Source organism: Leucopleurus acutus (genome assembly GCF_964270905.1).
Source record: "Leucopleurus acutus genome assembly, chromosome: 2".
Lineage (NCBI taxonomy): Eukaryota > Metazoa > Chordata > Mammalia > Artiodactyla > Delphinidae > Leucopleurus > Leucopleurus acutus.
Window position 1 is genome coordinate 107,930,432 of NC_139143.1, and position 14,138 is coordinate 107,944,569.

Consider the following 14,138-nt stretch of genomic DNA (forward strand, 5'->3'; position numbering starts at 1 on the left):
TTTAAAAGAAGGCACAGGTGCTTAATATTTCTTGAATAGACAGATGAACAGATGAATGGATAAATGAGGCCTGAGTAAGGAACCTAAGTCATAATACATTAATTCTTACTTGCATATCAATATGTAATACTACTACTAACGGTAGCATTTTTGAAATTGCAATTAAAATAAGAAAGTATTTTCTTAAGAAAAAAAATCATTGAATTCAGATTGGTTACCTTTGAATTCAACATCTCTGGCTTACTGAAATGTTTTTCTAGATCATGAATCAATCAAATGTAAAGTGAAGTTTATCAAAGATCTGTGAATTCAACATACTGATTTGCATTTTAGGATGTGACTATATGGAGGGCCTCGATTGATTAGATACCAAAAGTTCATTCTAGTCCCCCAGGTTTTCTGCTAGGGTCACTTTGGCACAAATCAGGACTCTTCACAGCAATGTTGGAACTCAAAGGTCTAGTTCACTTTTTGTTTGTTTGAACCTGCAGCTTGTTTCAAAATGTGGGGATTCAGAATGGCTGACTTTCATTGGCACTTCCCACACTGTTGAAACAGAAAGGCTTGATGTAATTAATTTCCCATCAGGTTCATCTGGTTACCCCATGTAGATGAAGGCTTAATTTAAATTGCACGTTGCCTATTAATTAATTTAAGCTTATAGGATTTCAATTTTTGATTTAAACCTTGTTGCTTCCTTTAGGATGGAGTCCACTTTTAATTCCTTGAGCTTCTCAACTGGCTTCTTCCTCCCTGGTCTTTGGTCTAAAATCATTAATTACTGTAGCAGTGACAAAGTTTTAAAAATTCTTATCTCAATAACTGTGATTCTGGAAATCTGTATGCATTTTAATTAACATATGTACAATCTCGTATGATATCGATATATGTATTTCTTTCACACCAAAAGTTTTATTTTTATATTGAATCTATTATTTTTTCATTTCTGTCACTTTAAAACTAAAAAGAAATTTCTGTATAACAATTTAGAAAGATCCTTTTACATACCTTCAGTTTCCTTCCAAAAACCTTTCATGGCGAATAAAAGTCATTTTTAAAATCTATTCCCCATAAAAATGCTGAGAACAGGTAGATATATTTCATACTAAATCAATTGAGTTATAAAGAAAACCAATCAAATGGAATTTATAATGGAAATTAAAACTGAATTTACTATTACCCAGCAACAGAAGGATCCATTTCTTCATTTTTGGATCCCATTTCCTCAGAGAACATAATTACTCTTAATTTTTGAAAAGATACCTTTATTAGTTTGAAAGGTTTTCATGTTCATTCGGTATATTAGAAAAGTTTTAAAAAAGAAGAAATACATCAAATAGAAAATGTCTTATTGACCTAATTGAACATCTTCAAATGCCACTGAGGATTTGCTGATGTTTTTTAACACCTGTGTAATAACGTTGCCCTTTAAATGTAACTGGTTAAATTTTCAAAGCTGTGTTCTGGGATTTTGCCATTTGATGTCCATTAATATCAATTGGAATATGTGGCCAAATCCCTGTGTACCACTTTGAAATTTTACCCCTTAGTGTTAATGATAGTCTTCTAACAGTGCAGTTAGAAATAAATTATTTATCTGCTTAGCAAAAATTTCCTTTACTCTCCAGGGTCAACTAAATAAGAAAAAAAAACGAATCCCAATGTTTCTTTATTACTTCAAAGTAACATGTGTGTAAAGGAGCCATCAACTTAGCATATATTGAACATATCAGTTATATTATGCCAAGATAGCTGTATGTCTGTCTAAAAGGTTTATTTAAGTTACAACTTCCTTTAAAAATGCTTTCCTCTAACTTTTACTCTTGAATTTCTTTTTAGTATAGCTAAAGATATGTTTCTATAAATATGTGTGTGTATTCTTTCCATGCATTCTCCTGTCCACTATGTTAGCCTTTTTTATGGTTAAAACATATAGACTAAGAAGAAGTTGCTGATAAATATTTTGAAATAGAAATAGAATCTTGACATTCAGTTTCTAATTTGCCCTAACTTACTACCTTGTATTTAAATGTCAGTTATGGAATCCTGAAGTGTCAGCATTGAATATTCTTGACTAAGAAACACTGCTATCTAGAGGAAGATTTTTTATGTGTGGGAGCGCCAAGTAGACATTTCCACAAACATTTTTGGTGTTGAGTGCTAAAGCATTAGTTTACACGTAAATTCAGTTTCATCTGAAACGAACAGGATAAAAAGAAAACCGCTGATTTTAATGAAAGTTCTTTGTGCTTCCTTAATAGGAGCACCAGTGAATACATATTGAGAATGCTGGTAAGGATGCTTGTGGTGGTGGAGGAGATGCCAAAGTATGCACCACATGAGGCTTATTTTACCCTTTGCTTGTTTTGTTGTTTGTAGAGCCCTTATTTGAGGCAATGCCACATTGTTGCACAAAAAGAACTATTTTTACTTCAGAAAATGCCTTTAAAGGACCGTTGACTTATGAGCGTACATCTGAAATATCAAATTATATTACTATGTTACGAGAGCATTAATTTACTCCCAATTGGGTTAACCCTTGAGAGTCTAAGCAGCCTTATACAGTGTAATCATGTAAAAAGTGACCTCAGAGTGTTCTGTCCATCCATACAGCCTTTATTACAATTAGCAAATAATGTATTGGTAATGTTTGGTTAAATAATGTATACAAACTCAAACGCATACTCTAATTACTGAATTCTAGTAAATTCTCTTTAACTTGATTAAAATGTTCTAATGTATTGAAAATTAGATTAGGCTTACTATGTTTGAGTAAAATCACTATCAGATTTTGGGAAATACATGTAAAATGCAATATGGAATCTGTAAGTTCATCAGCACCTTGCTTGTTTTTGCAGTATCTCTATTCACACCAGCTGCTTTATACTTCACGGAAACATAACAGAGCTGTATGTCTATTTATGCACTGTATGTGATTGTTTTTCTTTTACAAAATCTGCTATTCCTTGTTCTTTTTAAAACAGATGCTCAAGTGTTCCATACAATCTTTTACACATTACTGTATATCAAATTGTGATATGTATGTATTTTATGTGAGAGTCCTAGAGTTGCTATACCCACTTGCATAACATGCCTGCATGCAATAATAGCATCAAAGTCCTTAAAATAAGTACATATCCATTTACAAATTAACATACTTTGAAACATAGCAATGCTTGTATATTACATACGTATATATCTTAAGTAGAGATAAAATTGAATTTCGTCTAGTACAACACTGCCATCACATGATAGTGATTATAAGGCAATATGCTCAAGTGGTCAATATACTAACCATTGATCATCCTCATTTGCTGTAGGCACAGCCATCAGACCTATTGCTTTGAGAGCTGTGACCACCATTGCTCGCGCTTTGCCTGGGTTTCCCATTTTGGCCACTGGTGGAATTGACTCAGCTGAAAGTGGTCTTCAGTTTCTCCACAGTGGTGCTTCGGTCCTCCAGGTAGTACTTGTGTTTGTCTGTCCCTTCACAAAACTCCGTCTAACAAATAAAGTGAAAATTATGTGACAAGTATGTTCTTGTAGGGTCTCTTGAGAAAGAGGCCTTGCGGTTTCAAAAGCGTGGCACTCATTAAGTTTCTATTGCGGGTTGAGAACAAACCTGAGGTTCATTTCCTCTCCTTCTGAGGGCTTACAAACCCTCTATTTTTTTTTAACATACTTGTTCACCTGTATGTTTCTAAAATAAATGAGATCACGTTCCAAAATGTATACTGTACTACTGGATAAACACCAAATATATGAAAAAAAAAAACCCCAAATATATGAGGAACTCTGGGTAAAAGTAAAATCTTGATTGAAAAATAAAAGAAGTCAGGGGCAAGGCCAATACACACAATCTATGCCATACGGTACTGGAGGCATTAACAAACTTGACTGTGAACTTCCTGGCAGCCAAAGCAAAGAAATCACAGCTTTCAAAATATAGAAATGAATTGGTTGTTTACCTTCTTGTGGTACAAAGCTGAGGGAAAATCATCCATTGTCTTCATAAAGTGATACTTTGAGATGTAGTACATCATGCTCTTTTTTTTTTCTTTTTCTTTTGCGTTACACGGGCCTCTCACTGTTGTGGCCTCTCCTACTGCGGAGCACAGGCTCTGGACGTGCAGGCTCAGCGGCCATGGCTCACGGGCCCAGCCGCTCTGCGGCATGTGGGATCCTCCCGGACCGGGGCACGAACCCGTGTCCCCTGCGTCGGCAGGCGGACTCTCAACCACTGTGCCACCAGGGAAGCCCCATAATACTCTTATTAGCCATCTACAAATAACTTAGAAATTACTTAATATTTTATTATTTATACACTTGCTTTTTATATTATAATGTTGTTCAACATAGATGCAGTACAGTGCGTCAGCACTTTACAGCATAAGCATTTCTCTCAGGGACCAGATATGCAGGTTTGGATGGTCTGACATGACCCAGGTAAAATTTTTCATGTGAGGACTAGACTGTGACCTCTGAGGTAAATCCCACTTTAATATGGCTGCTTACTACCTAACATTGATAGTAATTGGGGAGCAGAGTGTTTAGCATCACTTATATTCTCTGGCAAGAAAATGGAGTGCAGTATCTTGTGTTGCCAATTTAACAATAAGAATTAACATCCTGTTATAAAATATAAATTGGAAATAACATATATCAGAATGCTAATGGAGGAGTACTTCTGCTTCCAGGAAGATGGAGTAGGTGTACTTTTCCCTATGCTTCTGAGTAAGTACAATTAAAAACCTTTATATATCTAGAACGAACATAAAGAGATTCTGAAAGGAGGGGAGAAGGCAGTCTGGCTAGGAATCTCAGGACCCAAGGCACCACACAGTGGAGAATTTCCTGGGTTTTCTTTTTGCCTCATATATCCCAGACTTGGAGCCAAAGAAGCCAGCCACCCAGAAACAACAGGTGCAGACAAAAAACCCCTACTCTTTCTAGCCAGAGAACCAGGAAAAGACAGCCTAGCAAGACAGAAAATTTTTGACCGTAACTGCTCTTCTCTAGCCAAACACCACAGCTTAAAAACTGCAGCGCCACACCTGTCCACACAAGCAAAGGACAAGCATGGGTCTCTTACTTCCAGCCTCAGGAGGCTATAACAAGGCACCCAGCATCGCTCCTGGGCAATAATGAGCTCCCATATGTGGGAGGCATGGACTTCCACCCCATTGACAGTAATGAGGTGTCCCTTCTCCTCCCCCCCGGGGCCTTGTCAGAGGAAGTCTAATGGAGAGTCAGGATTTTTTTTTTTTTTTTTTTTTTTTTGGCGGTACGCGGGGCTCTCACTGCTGTGGCCCCTCCCGTTGCGGAGCACAGGCTCCGGACGCGCAGGCTCAGCGGCCATGGCTCACGGGCCCAGCCGCTCTGCGGCATGTGGGATCTTCCCGGACCGGGGCACGAACCCGTGTCCCCTGCATCGGCAGGCGGACTCTCAACCACTGCACCACCAGTGAAGCTCGAGAATCAGGATTTTTATCACCACCCAGCAGTAACAAGGCCACTCTGTCCCTGCCCCGTCACAGCCCCCTGGTGTCAGATGAGGCCTAGAGGGGAGCCAGAACTCCTATCTTCTCTTGGCAGTAACAAGGAGTTATGTCCCTCAGGTGTCAAAGGAGGACAAGTAGGGCATCTTGACAGTAATGAGGAAGCATCCTTGCCCTCCTCTACCAGAATGGTATCCAAAAATGCCAGCTAAAACAAAAGGTTTAAATAAGATGAAGAGTCCCTTAGCATAATACCCAAAATGTCAATGTTTTAATTGAAAATCACTCATCGTTCCAAGACCCAGGAAGACCTCAAGCTGAATGGTAAAAGACAATTAATAGATGCCAATACCAAGATAGCAGTAACAGAGATTTAGAATGATCTGATGAAGATTTTTAAAGCAGACATCATAAAGTTGCTCTAAGAAGCAATTACAAACAGGCTTGAAGCAAATGGAAAATATGGAAAGTCTCAAAAAAGACATAGTTATAAAGAACCAAATGGAAATTTCAGTACTGAAAAATATAATAACAAATACAAAACTCAGTTGATGGGCTCAACAAAAGAATGGGGAGGACAAAGAAATAATCAGTGAACTGGAAGATAGAGCAGTAGAAATTAACCAATCTGAAAAACAGGGAGAAAAAAGACAGAAAGGAAAACAATGAACAAAGTCTCAGGGAACTGTGGGAGTATAACAAAAGTTGTAACATTCATGTTATCAGAGTGCCAGAGGAGAGGTCACAGAAGGAGGGGATGAAAAAGAAATAATGTCTGAAAACTTCCCAAGTTTTGTAAGAGACATAAATAAACCTACAAGATTCAAGAAGCTGAATGCATCTCAAACATGAGAGATCCAAAGAAACCCATACCAAAACACATCATTATCAAACTTCTGAAAACTAAAGACAAAAGGCCCTTGAAAGCAAGAAAAAAATGACGTCTTACCTATGAGGAGCAAACAATTATGACAATAGATTTCTCATCATCAGAAACCATCAAGTCCAGAAAGTGAGACAAAATTTTTCAACTGTTGAAAGAAAAGAACTATCAACCCATAATCCTATTTCCTTCAAAAAGGAAAGATAAAACAAGACATTCTTAACTCAAGAAATACTAAGAATTTATTTCCAGGAAGCATAACTAAAAGAATGACTGAAGGAATTTCCTTAAGAAGAAGGGAAATGGTAAAAGAAGGGACTTGTGGGCATCAGAAATGAAGGGAGAATACAGAGCAGTATCTTCAAGAAGAATCTGGAAGGTAATGGATGTCTAGGCTTGAATATCACCTGAATTTGTTTTCATGAACATGGAGGAATACATGAACTCAAGTATAAAAATGCATTATGAGTGGGTTCCAGAAAGGACTCCTGCTCATTTCCAGACATGTAAGCTTGGGCGAGTCACACATGAGGGGTGCTAATTGTTGACTGTCTACCGTGTGCTGATTCTAGCTACTGCTAGATACAGTATTTCCATGCCTACCTGAGAGTGAAATCATTTTATACTTCTTTGACATCATCTTAGGCTTGGAGGATGAAAGTAGTGTAGCCAAAGTCACATGACTAACGCTAAAGCCAGAACTAAAACCTTGAGTTTCTCGACTGCAAAGCCAATGCTCTTCCAACTGGTCATACCGCCTGTCCCCCTCCCAGAACCTCTAAGGTGGAGTAGCAGTAATAGGCAGATCTTCCCCATCTACTCAAAGCTTACATGTTCAGGCTACCAGTTAATTCTTAGAGTAAGGATTCAAAGAAGAGAAGAAATGTGGGAACACAGAAAAATAAATAACATGGTATGTTCCAAACACAGATGTGCACTCAGTTTATGGACCCTGGCATATAAATATATGGAGTACTTTGTGTCTTCATAAAAACGTGTGGTAAAATAATCGCTCAAATTGCAGTTTCTGCTTAGGCTCATCTTGGATCAAGAAGCAGAGACTCACTCAAACTACTTGAAGAAAGTGAAGCCTATTGTATTCTATATGTGAATGGAGACGGGAACTGCAAGAACCAATGGGGCAGTTCTGGGCAGAGACCTTTTCCAGCTCTTTTGTGAGCCATGTGATTTCTCCCTCAAAGGAATCTATAGCTCTGTTCAATCCTTTGTCTTCAGGACTTACTCCTTGTTCCTGCCTCCTCTGAACTTCTGCCTAGCACATGCTCATCATGGACCCATTCGACATGGTGGTCTTTCAGCTCCACCTTCTACATGAAATACCTCACCAGCTTAGTATCTGTTGGCTCAGATTTTCAAAAGAGGAAATCTGTTTGGCTCAATGTATCTTTTCATGCCAGGCCTCATCCTAGAACACTGGTCATCTGATGTATTGACCAGGGTATAGGAAAAACACATTAAATATTTGTTGAATGTATTTTTTAAATGAGTATGCTCGAGTTGTCATTTTTTATCTTTTTTTTTTTTTTTTTTTTTTTTTTTTTTTTTTTTGCGGTACGCGGGCCTCTCACTGTTGTGGCCTCTCCCATTACAGAGCAACAGGCTCCGGACGCGCAGGCTCAGCAGCCATGGCTCACGGGCGCAGCCGCTCCGCGGCATGTGGGATCTTCCCAGACCAGGGCACGAACCCGTGTCCCCTGCATCGGCAGGCGGACTCTCAACCACTGCGCCACCAGGGAAGCCCAAGCCCGTCATTTTTTTAAACCAGATTATGAAGAGGGGATGAGAAGGTCAACATGGTATTAAAAAGTGGTTGCCAAAGCACTGCCCCTTCAGCTCTGGCTAGGAATGGCCCAGAAACTTCCCAGCCATGTAAAATATTGACTCCCAATTGATGTTGTTAAAAAGGTAAATTTCCACACATAGGCTTTTACTGACATAAAATTACAGATTATGTATCAATTATGTGTCATTAGCTTTAGTCACGTTTTAATTCAGCCGGAAAATATTTTTAAACCAATTTTAGCTAAAGTTTGAACTAAAATCAGTATTAAGATATATTCAGGACAGTTATGAGTGGGAAAATCCCTGAATATACAATTTTGACTTGGCATTTGAATGGGGTGGAGAATGTATAATATTTCTATCTCTCTTCCATTGTAGCTGAACTTTACCCTGTTCCACTCCCTAGTCCTGGGTTAATCTAACCTTTCACTTTCTATACTTCTGGGATGCTGAATATTATTAGAGAAATTCAGGTAACTTTGCCAATTGAATTTACTCCAAATTCACAGTGTTTAATGTCAGCTGGGCCTTGGTGTGCTGGTAAGCATGTTTTTATTCATCTTTTAAAAAAAATTTCCCATCAAATTCCCTCTGGCAGTTGGTTCACATCTTTTTTGTACACCTCAAGGCCCTAAATCCCTCCATCATCACCTTCCCATTTCTCTGTTGCCATTTGTTCACTGGCTCTTAACTGCCCACCTCATTCCCCTTCTCTGATTCTATAATATTTTCCTTGAAGAGCTCATCCACTTATATAACTTAAGGTGGAATACTATCAAATCTAGCTTTCTGTTTCTACTCAGATGTAAAGTATGTACTGACAAGATGCATTTTTTTACAAGACATAATCAGACAGATGATATGTATTTAAATAGTGTGATGGTGCTGATATACTGGAGTTTAGAAAGAGAAGTAATAAACAGAAATAGTGATATAAATTAAACATTTTGATTCTGATTTTCTTGATGCACATAAATAAACTGTGTAGTTAGGCGAGTGCACTACTGGAATAAGGATTTATTCTCAAAGTAGCAATTTCAAATTCAATTTTTAAGTGAATTTAATAACCATGACCTTCTATGTGACTTTAGAAAAAGTATTGACATTTCAAAAATGGAAAGCTAAAATTTTTTTCATGTTTGATAAGTGTGATAGAACATTCTTTTCTTGTTGATCAGTTTGCATCACAGAGAAGCATTCATTCATTTATTCATTCAGTAAATATTTATTGAGAATCTACATGCCTAGCACTATTCTAGGAATTTGGAATACATACTTCTGTGAGTAGAACAGACAAAAGTCCATCACCTCATGGGGCTTACATTCTAGTGAGGACAAAGATATAATATAATAAATATGAAACATAAGTATATTATCCGGTATGTAAGATGATATGTGCTGTGAAAAAGTGGTCTCATTGCAAAGGTAATATTTGTATAAAAAACTGAAGGCGAGGAATCAGGGAAATTTTTATTGAATTAAAATACTTAGGTTATAGCATCACTTGCTTAAATTTTGCTAATTGAGAGTTTAACTGAAATATAAAAATCACAAAATACTTTAGACCACCTTGCAGTTTAAAAATGGAAAATGCCTTTTAGGTTTCAGGCTGCAATTTTTTTTTTTTTTTTGCGGTACGCGGGCCTCTCACTGCTGTGGCCTCTCCCGTTGCGGAGCACAGGCTCCGGACGTGCAGGCTCAGCAGCCATGGCTTATGGGCCCAGCCGCTCCGCGGCATGTGGGATCTTCCCGGACCGGGGCACGAACCCTCGTCCCCTGCATCGGCAGGCAGACTCTCAACCACTGCGCCACCAGGGAAGCCCTAGGCTGCATTTTAATGGGCAATTTTTTGCTTTTTGAAGTCTTCTTACAATTTTTAGGAATGTACCATTTCTCATTGGCACTGTTTATTTCTATTACCTTATTCTACAACTTGCTTTGCTGAGGATTTTAACATTTCAGTGGTAAAGCATCCAATAACCCTACCTTAAAAATGCTTCAGTTAATGTTTTATATAAAAACTAAGGAGTTAGCTAGACAATAATTTGAGTATTCCAGATCATTTCCCTGGAACAACTTTGGAGTAAAAATGACTATTACAACAGAACCAGATGCAACACTTTGGCCAAGAAATAAGGTTCAAAACTAATTATGGGTGTGTATTCTTGGGTAGCTGCTCTTATTACTTTGTCAGTCAACCCAACTAACTTCTAATTTATTTAAGTGAACCCCAGTGACTTTGAAATCTTATTTTTCATCTTTTTTTTCATCTTTTTTGATAGGCTCTCATTAGTTAGAATATGCAAGTTAGATCTATAAAAATTCTAAGTGAAAATTATTATTAAATTTAAGATACCGGGCTTCCCTGGTGGTGCAGTGGTTGGGAGTCCGCCTGCCGATGCAGGGGACACGGGATCGTGCCCCGGTCTGGGGGGATCCCACGTGCCGCTGGGCGGCTGGGCCCGTGAGCCATGGCCGGTGAGCCTGTGCGTCTAGAGCCTGCGCATCTAGAGCCTGCGCGTCCGGAGCCTGTGCTCTGGAATGGGAGAGACCACAACAAAGAGAGGCCCACGTACCGCAAAAAAAAAAAAAAAAAAAAAAAATTAAGATACCGAACACTGAAATTTATAAATACCTATTTGTTAAATTACATTCTCAAGCTCTTCATAAACTCTTGAGGTCTTAAATCTTTCGAAAGGCTACTCTGAAAAAAGGAAGTTTGCTTCTGCCTGCCAATTAGTTATTCAGGAAAAGCATAGTAAATAAACAACTTGAATAATTTCCCTTTAAAACAGTTTGAAAAGATTAATAAATTAACACTGGCTTTTTTTTTAAACTTGTAGTTTAAGTTGTTTGTCCCAGATCTAGCCTTCAGAATGAATTCTATATCCCCTTCATCTGATTTAAGTACTAGTCTACAATTTCTGTTAATAAAAACTATTTAGGGATTTCTATTGCAACCAAAACCCAGATGGAGTCAGTTGCTTTTAGTAATAGGTTTCATCACAAAATGTTCACTCTCCTCTATTGTATATAGATAGAGGATATAAGTACTATGCTACCTTTTTTTTCACTGAATTACTTTGGGTTTCTATAATTTAATTTAATGATATTGCCACTACAATTCAATCTTTTAAGGACTTTGATTCAGGACATCAGAAATTATAGGAAGTTCATTCATGTACAATTATGAGCTGTGCCTTCATTGAGATTGTATGGGTGGGTTTTTTTATTCCATTTCTTTTGTATGGGTTTCACTGAAGTTAATAGAAAATCCTGAAATACAGCAGAAAGAGGGAGTATAGTGGGCATTTGCTGTGAGTCATGGTCATGTGACAGACACTCACTAGAGTTATATAACCAAATCAATTTTTGACAATAATTAGCTGCTCTGATGGAGCTAGTTCAAGCTAAATGGAATTTTTTAATGTGATCAAGAGATGTATTATTTTATTGAAACTAGAGAAAAAGAGGTAATTGAAGCAGCACGATGACACTGTTTCCACATGAGTGCAGATGCATTATGGACATTCTCTCTTGGTCATAATGCACAGGAAGACGGCAGTGCTTCAACTATATAGATGGGGTCTTTAGGTGGTAAAAATTTTGCGTACTATATTTTAAATTCTTATTGGGTAAGCGGAAAATATATTTATTCAATTATTTCTTATTTTTTATTTAATCATCATTAATCATCATCATTAAAGTCAGGCTATGATACATGAAGGAAGAATAGTTGATACCATTCAAAGTTATTTTAAATGGCATCAGAATTATTTCACATAGCTAGTTAAAATAGACACATTTTTCTCTCCACTATGCAGTTTCTTGTTTCCTAGCTTTAATGAGTGTTTCATGTACAGTGTTAAGAACAATATGCAAGTAGTTATTTTAAAAAATAGAAACCCTATATTTGTAGAATAATATATAGGAAAAAAATAGTATCCATTCAGTGAAATTCAAATTACTGTGTCAGTTATTGCATTATTTTAAATTACTTTAATGGATGGTGTCTTTAATGGAAGAGGTTTTAATTTTTGGAAAGTATCTTGATTGCAGTGCAACAATGTTGTTTATAAGCAAACAGAGGAAATTAAATGGAAACCTGCTAGGCTTTCGAATGATTACACATTCGCCACTTGATAGAAAGATTAATATCTAGATTCAAAAGAAATTAATTGAAATTAAATTTAATCTTTTTGAATGACAGTTTTACTATAAGAAAAAGTAACTCTACCACACAATGACTATTTTATGTGAGAAAACAACCATGAGTTAGCTAAGATGTTTGCAATTAGCCATATGAAATTGCTGATCTTGTATAAACTTCCTTGGCTAAATTTTTTCCTGACTCTGGCCAGATCCTTTATATTGTCTTTTCCTTTTTGCATTGTATGCAGAGCTATGGTTAATTACTAGTTTCACTTCTTCATCAAAGAATCTTCATATGTCTGACCAAAGTTTTAAACTACTATTTACCTTTTTATTCTTCAGTTAAAAAAAAAAAATCCTAGTTGTTTAGATATTCTTATTTCACATATTATTTTCCAAACATTGTGTTTTCTATGTTGGTTTTCTCTAAATCTTTCCAATTTATCAATTTATCATTTGAAATGAATTGTGATTTAACATAACTAATTTTTTAATAATCATTCCATAACTTATCCACCCAAATGACTATTAGAAATAGTCACTTGGGAGCTAATGTGTTTTCAATACCATCAGTAACTACTCTTCATACTTTGAGAATGGATCTCATTTCCTGTAAACAAAGCTAAAGAGAGTGAACAACGTTGCCAAGTGAACAACGTTGGTTGTTGAACTGAGTTAGGTATACAAAGTCATGAGTCTCCTTTTCTGTCAGTCCATAAACTGACTTTAATAAGCTGTTCAAAAAAAATGTGTAACAAAATTATTCTGAGCAGTGCCAACATCCACCAACATTATTTTGAAAAACCCAAACTAATTTAGATGTGTATAATTGTGTATTTGTTTAAAAATCCACCTCAATATTTTAGAGACTCGTTTTGGTTCTAAGTTAGGGTTCAGAATTCAGACTGAATAGAGAGTTATTAGAAAATGCTAGGCCATAGCAAATATATTGTAAAGAATATTAATGATGAATTACCATCTGTTTTTCAAAAAGTCCTCTCTAGTTATTAATTCATTTGGCTCTTACAAAGCTCAGGGCATATCAATAAGCATTTTTAACCCTATCTTGTAGATTTGCAAATTTGTAATTACCTTAACTTTGTTTCACCAGTTGGCTAACCGGTGTGATTAGAAACCATGTTTCCTGATTTCTACCCCATGATTTGTCTCTGCGTCTCCTACCGTCCATGTTATTGTGCTCAAGAAATTGTTCTAGAAAATGAAAAAGAAATTCATCATCATTCACAAACATGTGAATGCATGCTCTGTCCTTGACTTATTAACTGATGATTCATTCTCAACTCTTGAACTACACCTGTGTATCATTTGTTTACCCCAGTCTTATAATTTTCCAGGTGAACTGCTTACTCCTTCTTAAATAATTTATCCCTGAATTCTTCAGTTTCCAAAATTACTTTAAATTCTAATAAATTTTCTCATGTGCTGAGTAAAGGAAATCATGAGATTCCTAGAAAGCTGATTAACTTAGTGCTCCTGAGTTCTGTTTGGGGAAAACGTAGAAATCCAGTTAATCAATTTTTAAGTAACGTGAAATAGGGAGGCAGAGTAAGTTCCAATGTAGCTTCAGGAAAAGCAAGAGACACATATGTGACTCATACAGTATAAGAAGATAAAGCTGGTTGTTGATAAATATAAAGACACATCCTTGGGTGCAAAAACTTAATTATACATCTAAAATAGAGGTAACTATGGCAAAGAGAAGATTTTGTAGAAAAGCTGTGGAGGGATTTAATTCACAATAAGGTCAACAAAAATAGCATATTGATGTAGCTTCCCAGTAA

At 36.6% G+C, this 14,138-nt stretch overlaps 1 protein-coding gene across 1 annotated transcript in view; it reads left to right on the plus strand.

Moving 5' to 3' along the window:
- The window catches only part of DPYD (dihydropyrimidine dehydrogenase), an 803,004-nt gene that overhangs the window by 650,458 nt on the left and 138,408 nt on the right, over positions 1-14,138 (plus strand). Inside the window, exon 19 of the mRNA XM_082832404.1 lies at positions 3,321-3,463. Within this exon, the coding sequence (XP_082688530.1) occupies positions 3,321-3,463 (143 nt within the window). The remainder of the gene's footprint in view (positions 1-3,320; positions 3,464-14,138) is intronic.